General features: G+C 43.6%; 1 protein-coding gene across 3 annotated transcripts in view; it reads right to left on the reverse strand.

The window, feature by feature from the left end:
* Positions 1-16,598, reverse strand: part of LOC126266744 (nephrin-like) — a 644,568-nt gene that overhangs the window by 17,054 nt on the left and 610,916 nt on the right. For all 3 annotated transcript variants that reach the window (XR_007548914.1, XM_049971245.1, XM_049971246.1), the window contains exons 11-13: positions 14,665-14,961; positions 9,826-10,203; positions 2,395-2,528 (exon numbers count right to left, since the gene is read on the reverse strand). Coding sequence is in view for 2 of the 3 variants with exons in the window: in XM_049971245.1 (XP_049827202.1) it covers positions 2,395-2,528; positions 9,826-10,203; positions 14,665-14,961 (809 nt within the window). In the remaining variant the exon portion in view is untranslated. The remainder of the gene's footprint in view (positions 1-2,394; positions 2,529-9,825; positions 10,204-14,664; positions 14,962-16,598) is intronic.

Genomic DNA, 16,598 nt, shown 5'->3' on the forward strand with positions numbered 1-16,598 from the left:
ACATAGAAAGATAGATCCCTGATCACTTAGCTACAAAATAGCAGGTCAGCAACTGGAAGCAGTTAATTCCATAAATTATCTGGGAGTACGCATTAGGAGTGATTTAAAATGGAATGATCATATAAAGTTGATTGTCGGTAAAGCAGATGCCAGACTGAGATTCATTGGAAGAATCCTAAGGAAATGCAATCCGAAAACAAAGGAAGTAGGTTACAGTACGCTTGTTCGCCCACTGCTTGAATACTGCTCAACAGTGTGGGATCCATACCAGATAGGGTTGATAGAAGAGATAGAGAAGATCCAACGGAGAGCAGCGCGCTTCGTTACAGGATCATATAGTAACTGCGAAAGTGTTACGGAGATGACAGATGAACTCCAGTGGAAGACTCTGCAGGAGAGACGCTCATTAGCTCGGTACGGGCTTTTGTTAAAGTTTCGAGAACATACCTTCACCGAAGAGTCAAACAGTATATTGCTCCCTCTTACGTATATCTCGCGAAGAGACCATGAGGATAAAATCAGAGAGATTAGAGCCCACACAGAAGCATACCGACAATCCTTCATTCCACGAACAATACGAGACTGGAATAGAAGGAGAACCGATAGAGGTACTCAGGGTACCCTCCGCCACACACCGTCAAGTGGCTTGCGGAGTATGTATGAAGATGTAGATGTAGATGTCCTGTCAGAAAGGACACAGTTCGTAGTAACTGACGGAATGTCAACGAGTAAAGATGAAGTGACTTCTAGCGTTCCCAATGGTAGTATTATAGGCTCTCTGCTGTTACTTATCAACACAGATGATTTAGGAGTCGATCTGGGCAGTCGTAGTAGCTTGTCTGCAGATGATGCTGCCGTTTGTCCTCATCAGAAGACAAAAGTTAATTGTAATACGATTTATATAAGATATTTGTATGGTGCAAATATTGGCAATTGACCTTAAATAATGAAAAATGTGAGGTCATCCACGTAAGTGCTAAAAGGAATCCCTTTAAGTTCGGTTACACTATAAATCAATCAAATCTAAGAGCCTTAAATTCAACTAAATACCTAGCAGCTATAATTACGAACACCTTAACTTGAAAAGTACACATTGAAATAATGTGGGGAAGGCGAAACTAAGACTGAGTTTTATTGGCAGAACACTTAGAAGATTCAATAGATCTACTGAAGAGGTTGCCTACATTGCGCATTTCCGTCCACTTTTGGAGTACTCCTACGCGGTGTGGGATCCATACCAACCGGATTACTGGAGTACTTCAACAAAGTTCGAAGATGGCCAACATGTTTTTATTATCGAGAAATAGGAGAGAAAGCGACATGGAGATGTTACAGGGTTTGTGGTGGAAATCGTTAAAACAAAAGTGCTTTTCGTTGCGGCGGATTCTTCTCACAAAACTGCACTCACCAACTTTCTCCGCAGATTACAAAAATTGTTTGTTGCATCCGACCTACATAGAGAGAAGCGATTATCATAATACAATAAGGGAAATCAGAGCTCGCGTGGAAAGATACAATTAGTTATTTTTTCCTAGTGCTGTTCGAGAATGAAATAACAGAGAATTAGTGTGAAAGTGGTTCGATGACCCCCCTGCCAAGGGCTTAAGTGTAATTTGCAGACTAATCATGTAGCGTAGATGTAGATGACGTCACTCCCATCGACCTTATACAATGAGTTGCACTCGATTATCTGAATGCTGATAAATTCGTCATGACGATTTATCGCATACATTCGCACGCTAAATGCGAGATCCGATGGTCATAAATTTGCGAAGAGGAAAAACGGTAATTTTTTGCCTTTCAGTATGACGCTTGACCATCGACAGTCTCGAAATATAACACTAAATCTGATGATGCTGGAAGACCGAAACCAGTTGTAATTAAGGGTTGTTAGTCAAAATAACTTCAGTCGTGATTGTGCATTATAATAAAGAGCTATTAAAATTACTGATCAAATCAATTCACATTTTCATGTCCTCAAGCGCAAACGCCACGGTTGTTTCAGAGAAGTGCGTGATGAACAATGTGACACGAAACACAAAATTATTGTCAGCAACTGTCAGTTTTCGAAACAAAAGGTTTTAAGTAAAGAAATTTCATCTGGCTGAAAATTGGAAATTAATAAGCTTTCAAGCGACTCACCTGTCTTCCTCAGCGGGGTAGCAGAATGTACGCAGCGTATACGTCAATCACTTGTCGGGAAACTCGTGGGAAGCTTTTAATTACAAGTGGACCTTTACGCAAGAAAACTGTGAGGCTGAAATACATGCTTTTTTCTCTAATATTGACTACCTGCCACGTAGCTTGAAGTTTGGAAGAGGATTTTAAAATATTCATAAGATATACTAATTCAAAAATTATCGAATTAGGTATTTACATAACAGTCGTACTTACGCTAGCAGGTACATTAGCTATATTTCGAAACTGGGGCGAGTACATCCTGTTAGGTATCTTATTGTCATATATCTGCCTCTGAATTTCCCTCATGTTTCCCAGCGCTTTGTTCTGATCTTCGTTCGACTCTTTATCTGAAAATAAAACAAATTTATTAAAGAGAAATATACGTAATGTCATACACATAACAGAAATTTGAAATGATTTCCTTGTTCTATTTGTACTTGACTCGAGAATGAAATGCACATATATTAAATATCTTAAACATGGTTTATCGCCTTTCTGAAGGTTTACTCCATATGACCGTTTGACAATCATTTTCAAATATTGATCCTAACCTTACACAGCAGCATTTCGCGAACAGGTCCTCAATTTTTTTATTACGATTCGTGTGAATCTCTATAACAACCTAGTTCAGATAGAACAGGTGGGTCACAAATCTAGCAGAACGATTCTCACTACGTTCGACGTCTTTTCTCGAAGTCAGTTAGTAAGAACCACAAATTACCGAACAATAATTCAGAACATCTAGCACATTAACAACTATACATCGTAAGAATGGTCACAATAAATAGTACGCATCGACTGAGCTACATACAAACGATTTCGGGTTTTCTCTCCACTCCCTGTTATACACGTCTGTCTGCCTGATCAAACTTCTTCAGTTGCAGATTTATGCTCCGAGCTCAGCGAAAAAAATGGAAAAGTTCTCCCTTTGAATGATACGTGGAAGCAGAGATCCTACAAGCGAAGTGCCTGTTCTTTAATTGCAGATCGAGCTATCCACAGACCTTAGAAACGCGGCCATTGTTTGAAGCTGTGCGGTCAGTAGAAGGATGTGGAAAAGTTATAAAGGTTTGTGGATTGTCCTCATCAGAATGTCAGATTTAACAGTTTTGATTTTTAGAAATATAAACTGTTGCGTTTTTAAATTTAAAAAACATTGCTCTTTCCTGAAACTTAAAGGTGATTTAGTTCTAGGCTGTACGAACGTGCAAATTTTGAATGTCATTCGTTTACGTCCGTCTGTTATATGTTTCCACTATACCAACCCTTCACCCAAGATTGTTGTTTCCTGTAGAGTCTTTAACTTCATCCAGCCTATTTTATGTTTCAGTAAAATACGACTCGTCTTTTAGTTCTTGCACAAGATGCAAGCGTTTTATCGGTTCTAAGCAATGAGTTAACCCTGGAACCCGCTGCTCAAAGACTGTATGGTTGATCGCATACCAAACTTGACCTTGCGCATAGACGCATTTGACTCTATCGGAGCAGCGAGAAAGGGTTAGAATGCACTTACATTCGGTCTCGATAAAACAACCCACTCATGAATGTTTTGCCTGCGATGAGGATCTTAACCAAACAAGTTATCATTATCCAGTTGTACGGGTTTTGTAGATACGACACAGTGAAGCCGTTCCGAACTAGTGCTAGCAAGACACTTTGAAACAGCTGATTTGCAGTTATTCAGTGATGTGATTCAGTATTATCCGAGAATCGCAGTATTTTCCTAAAGAACGACAACAGAACCAAGTGTGTGGGCCTTTGCAGACACCTCCTGTATAATGAGCGATTCTGTCACGACTAGGACATTCTTGACCAACATTGACGGTCTGATAACGTGTTGCCTCGTGGAAAGACAGACTTATCTTCGAAGGAGATGTCCTTAATTGGTGAAATGTTTTAATACTTTTACAGCCAGATGCATTTATGTCCGATCTGTTCACATTTGGCTCTGACTGGTGCCGACCATGACTGGATATTACCAAATACTATAAGTAACATTTTGTAACATCTTTCGTATGCGCAGATTTTCCATTATGATAACGCTGAATTAATTACACAAAAGATGTCACAGCTTGTATGATCATCAGACGAGCAGTTATAGGCTTATCGGCTTCAAACAGATGAAAACGAATGTGTGAAGCAAAAATGCGTTTTAAAAGTACTGGAATCTATAAGTAAAAAATTATTTAAGTCAATCACTTACACTCACATAAATGGAAAGAGTTACACTATGAAACACGTATCCGATATTTATCAAACTTCGTTATGATATTCGTCACATAATGAATATTAAATGATGCGACGTTTATTCCATTCAGGAATTATGTCTATCATCAACATCACTATGAGGTGTGGCCTCCACAGACACTAAAACAGTAATGTATTCGTAGTAACGTGAAAGCAATATCGTCTTGAGGAAGTGCTTGTGAATACATAAATTGAAGGTGGAAAGGGGAAAAGGAAATGATAGGGAAGCAAATAATGATATCATCTTCATCGCGACTTTATGCGAAATAAATGACGACGACGGGAAATTTGTGGTGAACCAACACTCGAAATCAGGATCTCCTTCTTACTAGGGATTTGCGTGAATTTCTGCGACACCTGGACACAGATTTTATCGCAAATACGCTGACTATGTCGGCACGTTCTCCACCCGACTCGCATTCCCGCCTAGCTCCACCTATCTGCAGTCCTAGTCCATATACTCAACGTTCGCTAATCTTAGATTCCCTCTGTGGTGTAACGTAAGTGCGCATTTACACTGAAGATTGAGGGTTCATTACCCATCGAGGTGAATGCGTGGTATCTGTTCTTTCTGACATGTCCGAAAGAACAAACGCCTCTCAAAATCCGCAGCTGCGATACATATTACGTTAACTGAAGGTGGAGGTGGGAGAAGGGAAGGAAAGGGAAGGAACTAATGAAACCAGAAGCTAGTCTGAAAGACGAGTTACCAGGCATTCATACAATCAAACTGCCTCGATGGGTGGTGAATCCACAAACTTCAGTACAGATACTCACTTACTTCCGACCTGAAGCGTGAATCTACCATTGGCGAGCCGGGAGCACATGGACGGGTACAGCGGATAGGTAGCGCGCGGTGGACGTGTGGGTCGGCAGGGAGGCGTGCCGAGATAGTCCACGAATTTACGATCAACACCGTGTCCTGAGGGCGCAGTGGTTAACGCAACTTCCTAGTATCAGGAGGTCCTAGTTTAGAGCCACAGTCCGGCACATGTTTTCACTCGTCGCCGCTAATTCCACCTATAGTCCCGATACAGTCGATATCATTAGTTTCTTTCCTTTCTCCCAGCTCTACCTTCAATTTACATAATGTGTAACACAGCTGTGTAATTATTATGGTGCCTATTCTTGCAGACATGATGCTCATTTCATTAGTTCCGTCCCTTTCCTCCCTTTCTCCCCCCTCCCTCCTCCTCGCCTCCACCTTCATTTTACATGATATCTACCACTATTGGGAATTTAGCGCGGTGTCTGTTCTTTCGGTCATGTCCGAAAGAGCAGTCACCACGCATTCATATGATTTCTAGTGGTGCCTGGAAAACCTGCTGTGTTAGTTCCTGAAGTTTATGAAGATAGCCGGCTGCAAAAATATACGTCTTCCCATCGCACCCCCACACATACTCTGAGTGTGACAAATCAGGGGACCGGCCAGGTCAGTCAAAGATCCGTAGGGAACTCAAGCCATTTTTGGTGTGAACTAAAGTGCGGGGTCTCGCACTGTGCTTTTGTAATACGAGTATGCTGTTTGGTGCCCTGGTCGTGAATGATATGACAACAGGTGTTCACCATTCCTTTGACACACTAGTGAGCATTCTGCCTTCTTTCAGACACTACCAAATCAGTCCTATCAATAGGTCCACTAGCTTCCCAAACGACGATTCCAAGGGACTGAGAAGTATGAGTCTGGAGAATCGCTGCTTTCTGTGGTCTACATTGGCAACATCACAAACAGAGATGAGGCACATCGCTAAATCCCATAGACCAGGGGTTTCCACAAAATTTTCTCGAGGATCCCCTCATAAAGCATGATTGGTACGTCATATCACAGTAACAAGTACCTAAAAAAGCCAGTGGCTGTCAGTTGTCAGCTGCAAAGAGGCAGCGCGCGCAGTCTAACGGCATACAGCATAGCTATTTGCCTCTATCTAATTCTAGTTTTGCGCTTGAGTGAGCTAGCGTCAGTTGGCTCTAGGGAGACGCTAGAAGCAGAAGTTAGAGTTCGCTAAAGCTCTGCTCGTGCAGAAATAGGCCAAAACAAAAAATCTGTTATCATACGAAATATATTTAATATATTTTTATTCTTACAGCATCTTGCGGACCCCTCTGGCATAGTTCATAGACCCTGGGGACCCGCGGACCACTTGTTAGGAACCACAGTCATAGACTATCAGTCATTGTGGCAGTAGGCTCCTGCTCTACATCATGCATTTCTCTGTGGTCAGTGGTATGATTACAGTGGTAAAGGACACATGGCAGCTCGGGATCTCAGTCGAGTTATCAATTATCTGTACCCGACGATTCGCTATCATTGTCTATAACGCTGTCCGGATTTCAGTTTCTGTCATCTGCCTATTCATCACAATTGTGTGATCCTTGAATGCCGTAGCACTTTTGCAAGGATTGTTCCTGCCACGCTGTTGTTCTCATTCTACTCGTATGTCGTCATCACCCGTGTTGGAGTCGTTTCAGTAAAATCAACAGTCAGTGCAGTCTGTTGGTTTGATGCCTTATGTCCCTCATGTCAATGACTCGACTTTCTCAACGCCCAAAAAATGACAGTAAGCCGCAGGACATCATGTGTAGCAGTGTCCTCCTGAAAATTTCCAGTAACATTAAAAGGCTTGTGTTCTAGTGTGGGTGACCAAATGAAAGATTACTGCCAATTGTGAATTGAACGATCTTGGGAAGGGAAGCCAAATAAAAGGTAAATAAATATAAATAAATGTCGTGTGACGAGGGCCTCCCATCGGGTAGACCGTTCTCCGGGTGCAAGTCTTTCGATTTGACGCCACTTCCGCGACTTGCGCGTCGATGGGGATGGAATGATGATGATTAGGACAACACAACGCCCAGTCCCTGAACGGAGAAAATCTCCGATCCAATCGGGAATCGAACTCAAACCCTTAAGAGTGACATTCTGTCGCGCTGACCACTCATTCAACTACCGGGAGCGAACAAATAAAAGGTTATTACTGTGAATAAAATAATATTTTGTTATCGGATCAGCTAAATAAAATCTTTACGTACTCAGACAATGTTTGTATCCTGGAAAGGAGAGCCACATAAAAGGTTACTTTTATATGAAAAGACTATAATTTTGGCCAGAATATCGTCGCGAAAGACTTTAACTTAGCAGCAACGAAATAAACCAAATTTTAAGATTAATTTATTCGTACTCGTTAATTTTTCAATCCTTAAAGCGTTTTGGAGGAATAGGATAAGGCCTTTTTCAACTTTAATTAGACACAAGATTCTGTTTCTTTGGCTGTTGGAATCAGGTGAAATAATGCAATACCGAATTGTAGTGCTTTTGTTGTTCAGAAGTTCGATGCAATGTACCTTCGGACAGGCGTCCTTCTATGCGTGTCCAAAGCAACATTTATCGTACTTCTGAACAAACTGCTATATCATTTACATCTGCCGACACCAGGCAAGCGACTCTCATTTAAAATTTCTCCCCCGTACGGGAACATGTATAATGGATTTACGAGTGCAGGCTGTAGATACATGGCTGACGACATATGGAAGTTTGGCTCTGGTCGTGAAGTATGCTCGCATAGGCCATTGGTAAGGGTGACTACTCGCGATAAGCGGGAAATACGGTACACATTTTCATTGTTGTCATTCCGCTATACGTGTGATCGTTATCCATATTAGCAAATACGAATACATTACATGTAAGCGAGATAAAGTTATCCGTAGAATTTCTAATTTCTCAGGAGCCACTGGGCTACGAAGCCATTTATCGAACTAAAAAGATTGAATAAATTAAAGAAACAGTTTTGTTTATTACGATGCTTCAAAGTGAACATATTCAGTAATGGCTCATGCCGCAATTATAGTCTTTTCTTATAACAGTAACATTTTTATTGGGCTCCTCCTCGCAGGATGCCAAAACTAACACAGAATAAAGAAATTTTTTGGGTGACCTTCTCAGGACACATTTTATGCAAAGTAGTAGCTTTTATTGGTTTCCCCCTCCCAGGATCGTACATTTCACAATTGGCAGTAACCTTTAATTTAGCTTACCCTGTCAGGACGGTTTCTTGTGACATAGCCTTCCACATAATGGAATACTTTTAACGTCAGATGTTGTTGTTGTTGTTGTCTTCAGTCCTGAGACTGGTTTGATGCAGCTCTCCATGCTACTCTATCCTGTGCAAGCTGCTTCATCTCCCAGTACCTACTACAACCTACATCCTTCTGAATCTACTTAGTGTACTCATCTCTCGGTCTCCCTCTACGATTTTTACCCTCCACACTGCCCTCCAATGCTAAATTTGTGATCCCTTGATGCCTCAAAACATGTCCTAACAACCGATCCCTTCTTCTAGTCGAGTTGTGCCACAAACTTCTCTTCTCCCCAATCCTATTCAATACCTCCTCATTAGTTACGTGATCTATCCACCTTATCTTCAGTATTCTTCTGTAGCACCACATTTCGAAAGCTTCTATTCTCTTCTTGTCCAAACTAGTTATCGTCCATGTTTCACTTCCATACATGGCTACACTCCAAACAAATATTTTCAGAAATGACTTCCTGACACTTACATCTATATTCGATGTTAACAAATTCTCTTCTTCAGAAACGCTTTCCTTGCCATTGCCAGTCTACATTTTATATCCTCTCTACTTCGACCATCATCAGTTACTTTACTTCCTAAATAGCAAAACTCCTTTACTACTTTAAGTGTCTCATTTCCTAATCTAATTCCCTCAGCATCACCCGATTTAATTTGACTACATTCCATTATCCTCGTTTTGCTTTTGTTGATGTTCATCTTATATCCTCCTTTCAAGACACTGTCCATTCCGTTCAACTGCTCTTCCAAATCCTTTGCCGTCTCTGACAGAATTACAATGTCATCGGCGAACCTCAAAGTTTTTACTTCTTCTCCATGAATTTTAATACTTCCTCCAAATTTTTCTTTTGTTTCCTTTACTGCTTGCTCAATATACAGATTGAATAACATCGACGAGAGGCTACAACCCTGTCTCACTCCTTTCCCAACCACTGCTTCCCTTTCCTGCCTCTCGACTCTTATGACTGCCATCTGGTTTCTGTACAAATTGTAAATAGCCTTTCGCTCCCTGTATTTTACCCCTGCTACCTTTAGAATTTGAAAAAGAGTATTCCAGTCAACATTGTCAAAAGCTTTCTCTAAGTCTACAAATGCTAGAAACGTCAGATACACACAATGAAATCAAGTACACCTATAGGAATGGCGCTTCTCTGTTTAGAAAATACTGAAAATAACCTCGAATAAAATTGAAAATTCAATCAACAAACTTTGAAAGAGTTCGATCAAGGTGTTCGTGGCGCAACGCTTCGCATCTGCGTGTTTTCGGACATACCCGTCTTACAGGTAACGCACTAGCTGTGAGGGCCGTCCTTACCGCTGCTCTGTGGAATGATGTCGGGGTCCCTCTCGTCCTTGCCATCGGCGCTGCCCTCGGCGTCCTTCTGCGTGCCGCCTCCGTTGGCGACGCCGCCGTCGCCGTTCCCGACGCCTCCGTCGCGCGCGGCCGCAGAGCCGCTGGTCGCTTTCACGGCTTTAATCTCGCCGTTGCGGCTCTTCAGTCCGAAATCCTCGTCGTCGTCGTCGCCGTTGTCGCCGCCACTCGCCACGCTCTGCGACTTCTCGCCTTCCGCGCCGCTGCGTCCGCGAACCCGCATCACGATCACTATGACGACTGCGACCAGCACCAACGCCGAAACGACGCCAATCAAGATGCCGAGGATGGGTGTGATCTCCAGAACGTGCGTCGTTGCCGCTGCGGGAGTAAACCACGTGAAAAGGTGCGGATCACATCAGTCACTATAATTTATGGACGAGCCATTTGTTGAACTAGAGCTCCTAACGACTCACAGGGTCTTATGCAAACTAGATTTACTTGAAATATGTTTTATCAATCGGCAATCTGTGAATTTCCACCAATTAATTGATTACTGCCAGATATGTACAAATACGAATGATTAAACGTCAAGGTAAATTTAATCTGTTATTTATAATATTAATTATATTTAAAAACCAAGTTCTTAATTATATTACTTATTCCGTTTATAAAAATAATACTGACTAGAATATATACTATTCTAGACGAAGTTTAGCCATAGAATGTAGCTAAAAGAAACTTCCATGAATTTGGACGCTATACTTACTTACATACTGGGTGTTTCAAAAATGACCGGTATATTTGAAACGGCAATACAAACTAAACGAGCAGTGATAGAAATACACCGTCTGTTGCAATATGCTTGGGACAACAGTACATTTTCAGGCAGACAAACTTTCGAAATTACAGTAGTTACAATTGTCAACAACAGATGGCGCTGCAGTCTGGGAAACTCTATAGTACGATATTTTCCACATATCCACCATGCGTAGCAATAATATGGCGTAGTCTCTGAATGAAATTACCCGAAACCTTTGACAACGTGTCTGGCGGAATGGCTTCACATGCAGATGAGATGTACTGTTTCAGCTGTTCAATTGTTTCTGGATTCTGGCGGTACACCTCGTCTTTCAAGTGTCCCCACAGAAAGAAGTCACAGGGGTTCATGTCTGGCGAATAAGGAGGCCAATCCACGCCGCCTCCTGTATGTTTCGGATAGTCCAAAGCAATTACACGATCATCGAAATATTCATTCAGGAAATTAAAGACGTCGGCCGTGCGATGTGGCCGGGCACCATCTTGCATAATCCACGAGGTGTTCGCAGTGTCGTCTAAGGCAGTTTGTACCGCCACAAATTCACGAAGAATGTCCAGACAGCGTGATGTAGTAATCGTTTCGGATCTGAAAAATGGGCCAATGATTCCTTTGGAAGAAATGGCGGCCCAGACCAGTACTTTTTGAGGATGCAGGGACGATGGGACTGCAACATGGGGCTTTCCGGTTCCCCATATGCGCCAGTTCTGTTTATTGACGAAGCCGTCCAGGTAAAAAAAAATAAGCTCCGTCAGTAAACCAAATGCTGCCCACATGCATATCGCCGTCATCAATCCTGTGCACTATATCGTTAGCGAATGTCTCTCGTGCAGCAATGGTAGCGGCGCTGAGGGGTTGCCGCGTTTGAATTTTGTATGGATAGAGGTGTAAACTCTGGCGCATGAGACGATACGTGGACGTTGGCGTCATTTAGACCGCAGCTGCAACACGGCGAACGGAAACCCGAGGCCGCTGTTGGATCATCTGCTGCACTAGCTGCGCGTTGCCCTCTGTGGTTGCCGTACGCGGTCGGCTTACGTTTCCAGCATGTTCATCCGTCACATTCCCAGTCCGTTGAAATTTTTCAAACAGATCCTTTATTGTATCGCTTTTCGGTCCTTTGGTTACATTAAACATCCGTTGAAAACTTCGTCTTGTTGCAACAACACTGTGTTCTAGAAGGTGGAATTCCAACACCAGAAAAATCCTCTGTTCTAAGGAATAAACCATGTTGTCCACAGCACACTTGCACGTTGTGAACAGCACACGCTTACAGCAGAAAGACGACGTACAGAATGGCGCACCCACAGACTGCGTTGTCTTCTATATCTTTCACATCACTTGCAGCGCCATCTGTTGTTGAAAATTGTAACTACTGTAATTTCTTAAGTATGTCCGCCTGAAAATGTACTGTTGTCCCAAGCATATTGCAACAAACGGTGTATTTCTATCGCTGCTCGTTTATTTTTTATTGCCGTTTCAAATATACTGGTCATTTTTGAAACACCCTGTATTTAGCTTCTATGATGGACTATAAATTACATAATTAGAGTAAGACAATGAGCTGTAATTCTATTAAAAACAACATTGTTCAACAATCAGAATTTTAACTGTTACTACACATAATAAAACGGCACTCCGTTGACAGGAAAATCGACTGATCGGTCATTATGAGAATCTGTAGGAGAATAATGAAAACTAAGAACTAATTAAGCTTACTATAATTCAGCTATGAGAAAATACATTAATTGCTTAAGAAATTACATTATTTATTCCAAAACATTTAGCCTGTGCGTCTAATCGTCCTGTACTGCAGTTATAAATTTCAAGAAAACAAACTGAAACCTTAAACATTCGGATGTATGTTACTTTAAAAATTACATTCTGTTTTTAACTGGTACTTCCCAATTAAATCTCGCGTTTTGTCAGCCAGCCTTTAATGTGATATTCGCTTGTAACTGAAATCAATATTACTTTTTGCGGAAATTAAAGGATGTACTACCAGGTAAATGCTCGATTTATAGATTCAGGTGGTGATAATATGGTTGAAATGACAGAAACAGTACGCGTCACGATATTGGACAAATAATACTTATGAAAATCTGAAACATTTCTTAATAGCAGGCTAGTTTAGTGTGTTATCAGCGTGAAGAAAACCTGAGACACCAAACTATATGAATTATGTGAAAACGCACAAATATCAGTTCAGATACATAAGCACTTTATCCAGTAGAGGTTATAAAAATGTAAGGATACTAAAAAATTTTCTTTGCTTATTGGAAGTGCACATGACTTAGGGGACACGAACATGCATTTTAAGGTTGTAGATCTCCTACATATATCGGACAAAATTGATGTTCTCAAGTTGCATTCAGTCAACATTTATAAATAAGAGACGCTCAACAGAACGGACTTCTACAATGCGTCCTTTACCATGACAAACGTTCACACTAATAGTGAAATGAGTGAATATCAATTTTTGAGCATATCATATTAGTCATAACAAATAGTAGGAAACAGCAATGATAATCTCTATGAAGTCTCTGAAAGTCACGCGTAACAGAATTTTAGAAACTCATTATCGATATTAATTACTCAACTGACTCTCACTTCCTTATTGTGCTCCGTTACTATTCGAAATTTTCGAAGACGGCTGTCTGACAATAACACAGGTGCCAACAGGGCATATAAGTTCGTTGTATTTAATGCCCTAATGACAGCATTAGGAATTGGACAACGGCTTGTAACGCACCTTCAGTCTCGTCCTGGGAGTTTTCGTGGCTCATGCTGTGTCCCATTCTCGTCCAGAATCTTCACACTCTAACTGCCGGCAGGTGCTCGAGACGAACTGGCGACGTAATGTTACGCAGGTTTACTCAGAAACGCTTACTGAGCGACACGGACTAATCGTCAGCATCACTATGCTTTTGAATCAGTGTAAATAAGAGTCATCGGTCTCGCTTTCAGTCGCGAGACAGGATTAAATTTGTCCTGAAGTTATCCCAGAACTGTCAAAAGGCTCTCAGATCCGAACCCTAGATTGAATAACGAGAACTGAAAACAGTCACCACAGCATGTCCAATTGCTTTCAATCATTTTACGCCGATATTCAGCAGCGGAAACAAAACAGGATAACGGTCTGAAAACGAACAGAAGACGGAGACAAACAAAAACATCCCAATTCAATTTTCCACTGGAAAAGTGTAATTTATTATCTTCTACCGGTTCTCAACAAGGTCGCATCTTTCATTGAACAACAACTTCAGCTGTCTATGTACCCAAAGTTCTGCTGCGACCTCTTTCTACTGAGTACACACACGCACACCAAAGTTACCTGGAGAACCTGCAAATGACGAAACAGAATTCCACTGCTGTGCTCTGGAACGCCCTTGCAAAATCTTTCTCAGCTTTCATCGCAGGCAGAATAACTGTATGATCGCTGAGCATTACTCACTCCCAACCTGATAGACACACCACTCAAAACACCGCTTCTGCACTGTAAGGAGGACGAATCTTTCCTTCCTGCGTCCCATGGAGCTGCTCACCAACTAGAGATTTCACCAGATTAAAAATGGTATTAACATCTTGATCTTTCAGAAAATAAGACTCTCCAGCAAAATGCTGACATTTCCTTTGGATAAACCCTGCTAGTAGGACTTCTCTGGAACGAGATGCTTTCTGCCAGAAATTTTCAGAAGCTTCTTGCGAAGTGTGACGGAGAACACTGCGATTAAAGGATAGTCACAGGTTCTTAACCACTCTAGTAAGCCGGAGGACACCCATATAGAAGGATTACGAAAAGCTTGACCCAGCATCTCGACACTGAGTAACCTTCTTCCAGACACAGAATACCAGCTCTTGTGTACGCAGTAGCCAAAGCATGAACCCAAAGATGTGACCAGGGATGATACGTTTGTTCAACGGTGACTAATGTGTAAACACGGATTTGATAATGAAAATTTATTGTGTGAGTGGGAAGTCAGTCAGCAATAAGCCTGCTGGGGAGAGCACGGGGACTGGAGTACCTGCTCGCCGCTCTGCGGGCTGCAGCGTGTAGGCGTGCAGGGTGACGGCGCGGCTGCGGCCCTTGCTGTTGGCGGCGAGCAGCGCTACGTCGAAGCCCAGCCCCGGCTGCAGGCCGCTGACGGTGAAGGCGGGCGCGCGCGAGCTCACGTTGCCGACGAGCGCCTGCGACGCCGCGTCGTACACCTCCATCACGAACTCCTGCGGCAGCCCGCCGTCGAAGCCCTCCGAGCACTCGACGTGCAGCGAGTCCGCCGTCTGGTTCACGATGCTGCAGTTGTGCGGCGGGTCGGGGCGACCTGTAACCACCGGAAGGTAAGACCGTCAGTGTTTTCTCAGTGATGACATGCGGAACTGTGAGAAGGGGCAGATGCAGTACATTCATAGGCACTAGCTTGCTACGGATCTGTGGAAACTACACTCCTGGAAATGGAAAAAAGAACACATTGACACCGGTGTGTCAGACCCACCATACTTGCTCCGGACACTGCGAGAGGGCTGTACAAGCAATGATCACACGAACGGCACAGCGGACACACCGGGAACCGCGGTGTTGGCCGTCGAATGGCGCTAGCTGCGCAGCATTTGTGCACCGCCGCCGTCAGTGTCAGCCAGTGTAGTCCTGTGGCATACGGAGCTCCATCGCAGTCTTTAACACTGGTAGCATGCCGCGGCAGCGTGGACGTGAACCGTATATGCAGTTGACGGACTTTGGGCGAGGGCGTATAGTGGGCATGCGGGAGGCCGGGTGGACGTACCGCCGAATTGCTCAACACGTGGGGCGTGAGGTCTCCACAGTACATCGATGTTGTCGCCAGTGGTTGGCGGAAGTTGCACGTGCCCGTCGACCTGGGACCGGACCGCAGCGACGCACGGATGCACGCCAAGACCGTAGGATCCTACGCAGTGCCGTAGGGGACCGCACCGCCACTTCCCAGCAAATTAGGGACACTGTTGCTCCTGGGGTATCGGCGAGGACCATTCGCAACCGTCTCCATGAAGCTGGGCTACGGTCCCACACACCGTTAGGCCGTCTTCCGCTCACGCCCCAACATCGTGCAGCCCGCCTCCAGTGGTGTCGCGACAGGCGTGAATGGAGGGACTAATGGAGACGTGTCGTCTTCAGCGATGAGAGTCGTTTCTGCCTTGGTGCCAATGATGGTCGTATGCGTGTTTGGCGCTGTGCAGGTGAGGGCCACAATCAGGACTGCATACGACAGAGGCACACAGGGCCAACACCCGGCATCATGGGGTAGGGAGCGATCTCCTACACTGGCCGTACACCTCTGGTGATCGTCGAGGGGACTCTGAATAGTGCACGGTACATCCAAACCGTCATCGAACCCATCGTTCTACCATTCCTAGACCGGCAAGGGAACTTGCTGTTCCAACAGGACAATGCACGTACGCATGTATCCCGTGCCACCCAACGTGCTCTAGAAGGTGTAAGTCAACTACCCTGGCCAGCAAGATCTCCGGATCTGTCCCCCATTGAGCATGTTTGGGACTGGATGAAGCGTCGTCTCACGCGGTCTGCACGTCCAGCACGAACGCTGGTCCAACTGAGGCGCCAGGTGGAAATGGCATGGCAAGCCGTTCCACAGGACTACATCCAGCATCTCTACGATCGTCTCCATGGGAGAATAGCAGCCTGCATTGCTGCGAAAGGTGGATATACACTGTACTAGTGCCGACATTGTGCATGCTCTGTTGCCTGTGTCTATGTGCCTGTGGTTCTGTCAGTGTGATCATGTGATGTATCAGACCCCAGGAATGTGTCAATAAAGTTTCCCCTTCCTGGGACAATGAATTCACGGTGTTCTTATTTCAATTTCCAGGAATGTATCTGGATCAAGGTGTTGCGAGCTCAGTTCGTGAAGATCATGTTTTTAAAAGAGGGAGAGGGAGCAGCTATGCTTCTTCTTACCCCTCCCCC

Source organism: Schistocerca gregaria, chromosome 4 (assembly GCF_023897955.1).
Source record: "Schistocerca gregaria isolate iqSchGreg1 chromosome 4, iqSchGreg1.2, whole genome shotgun sequence".
NCBI classification, from domain to species: domain Eukaryota; kingdom Metazoa; phylum Arthropoda; class Insecta; order Orthoptera; family Acrididae; genus Schistocerca; species Schistocerca gregaria.